The sequence below is a fragment of the Galeopterus variegatus genome, unplaced genomic scaffold (genome assembly GCF_000696425.1).
Source record: "Galeopterus variegatus unplaced genomic scaffold, G_variegatus-3.0.2 Scaffold10252, whole genome shotgun sequence".
Lineage (NCBI taxonomy): Eukaryota > Metazoa > Chordata > Mammalia > Dermoptera > Cynocephalidae > Galeopterus > Galeopterus variegatus.
Window position 1 is genome coordinate 47,438 of NW_007736363.1, and position 883 is coordinate 48,320.

General features: G+C 48.5%; 1 protein-coding gene across 1 annotated transcript in view; it reads right to left on the reverse strand.

The window, feature by feature from the left end:
• Nucleotides 1-221, reverse strand: part of KIF25 (kinesin family member 25) — a 27,513-nt gene extending 27,292 nt beyond the window's left edge. Inside the window, exon 1 of the mRNA XM_008594155.1 lies at nt 31-221. Within this exon, the coding sequence (XP_008592377.1) occupies nt 31-221 (191 nt within the window). The remainder of the gene's footprint in view (nt 1-30) is intronic.
• Nucleotides 222-883: the final 662 nt, after the last annotated feature.

An 883-nucleotide genomic window follows, 5' to 3' on the forward strand; every position in this document is an offset into this window, starting at 1 on the left:
GGTCTGTGCCCCGCACGCCCAGGACAGTACTGAACTGCTCTGCATCGACACAAGCTCCAGAGCACGCGCCCTGCGGCCGGGGCAGAGCCGCGCCTGTGCGTCAGCTCGCTGCTGGGAGGCAGCTCCGTCTCACTCCCGGGGGCTCGGAACTCGAAGTACAGTTCCTGTGCATCCCAGATTGACATGTCTGATTTCTCAAGCTTTTCTTGGCTTGTCCCCATAGCTGCCGAGCAAGCCCCCTGCCACGCTCGTGCCCGTGTCCCTCGTCAGGGCCCACCTCTTCCCCATCCGCCACAAACCCACCTTCTGCTCAGTGTTGTCCAGCTCGGACTGTAGGATAAACGCATGTGTAGCCCCTGACACCCAGCGCCAAGCAATACTTCATACACTTTTGATAATGATTTCAGAACAAAGATAGTCTAGTGTTGCATCAGTGGTAACTGGGAAAGTTAATTCCAAGGACCCCACACATTGTACACATAAGGTGCACAGTACACTTTCTTTCTCAGTTATCTGAACCTACACAGTAGTACTAAGTTATACTGTTTCACTGCGAAACTGATGAGGACTCCAAAGACAGATACCCATTTCCCTGTCTTTTAAAACGTCGCTGGAAGAATACGTTTGTTATTATTTTTATGTGTCACTAATAAATGTTATCCATATGGCTCCTGGTGCCTTACAATTACATAAGTCGCTGCGTTTATGGTTCTATAATTTAGATTAAATTAAGTATTTATGAAAGAAGAAAATATTAGGAACGTTTCCTGAAAATGAAACATAGTCCCAGAGGCATTACGCAAAGAGGGTCATTTTCCGAAACAACTTGGCATGAAGACAGGCCGCGCTGCGTGTGTCCAGCACACTACATGGAATGTGCCAT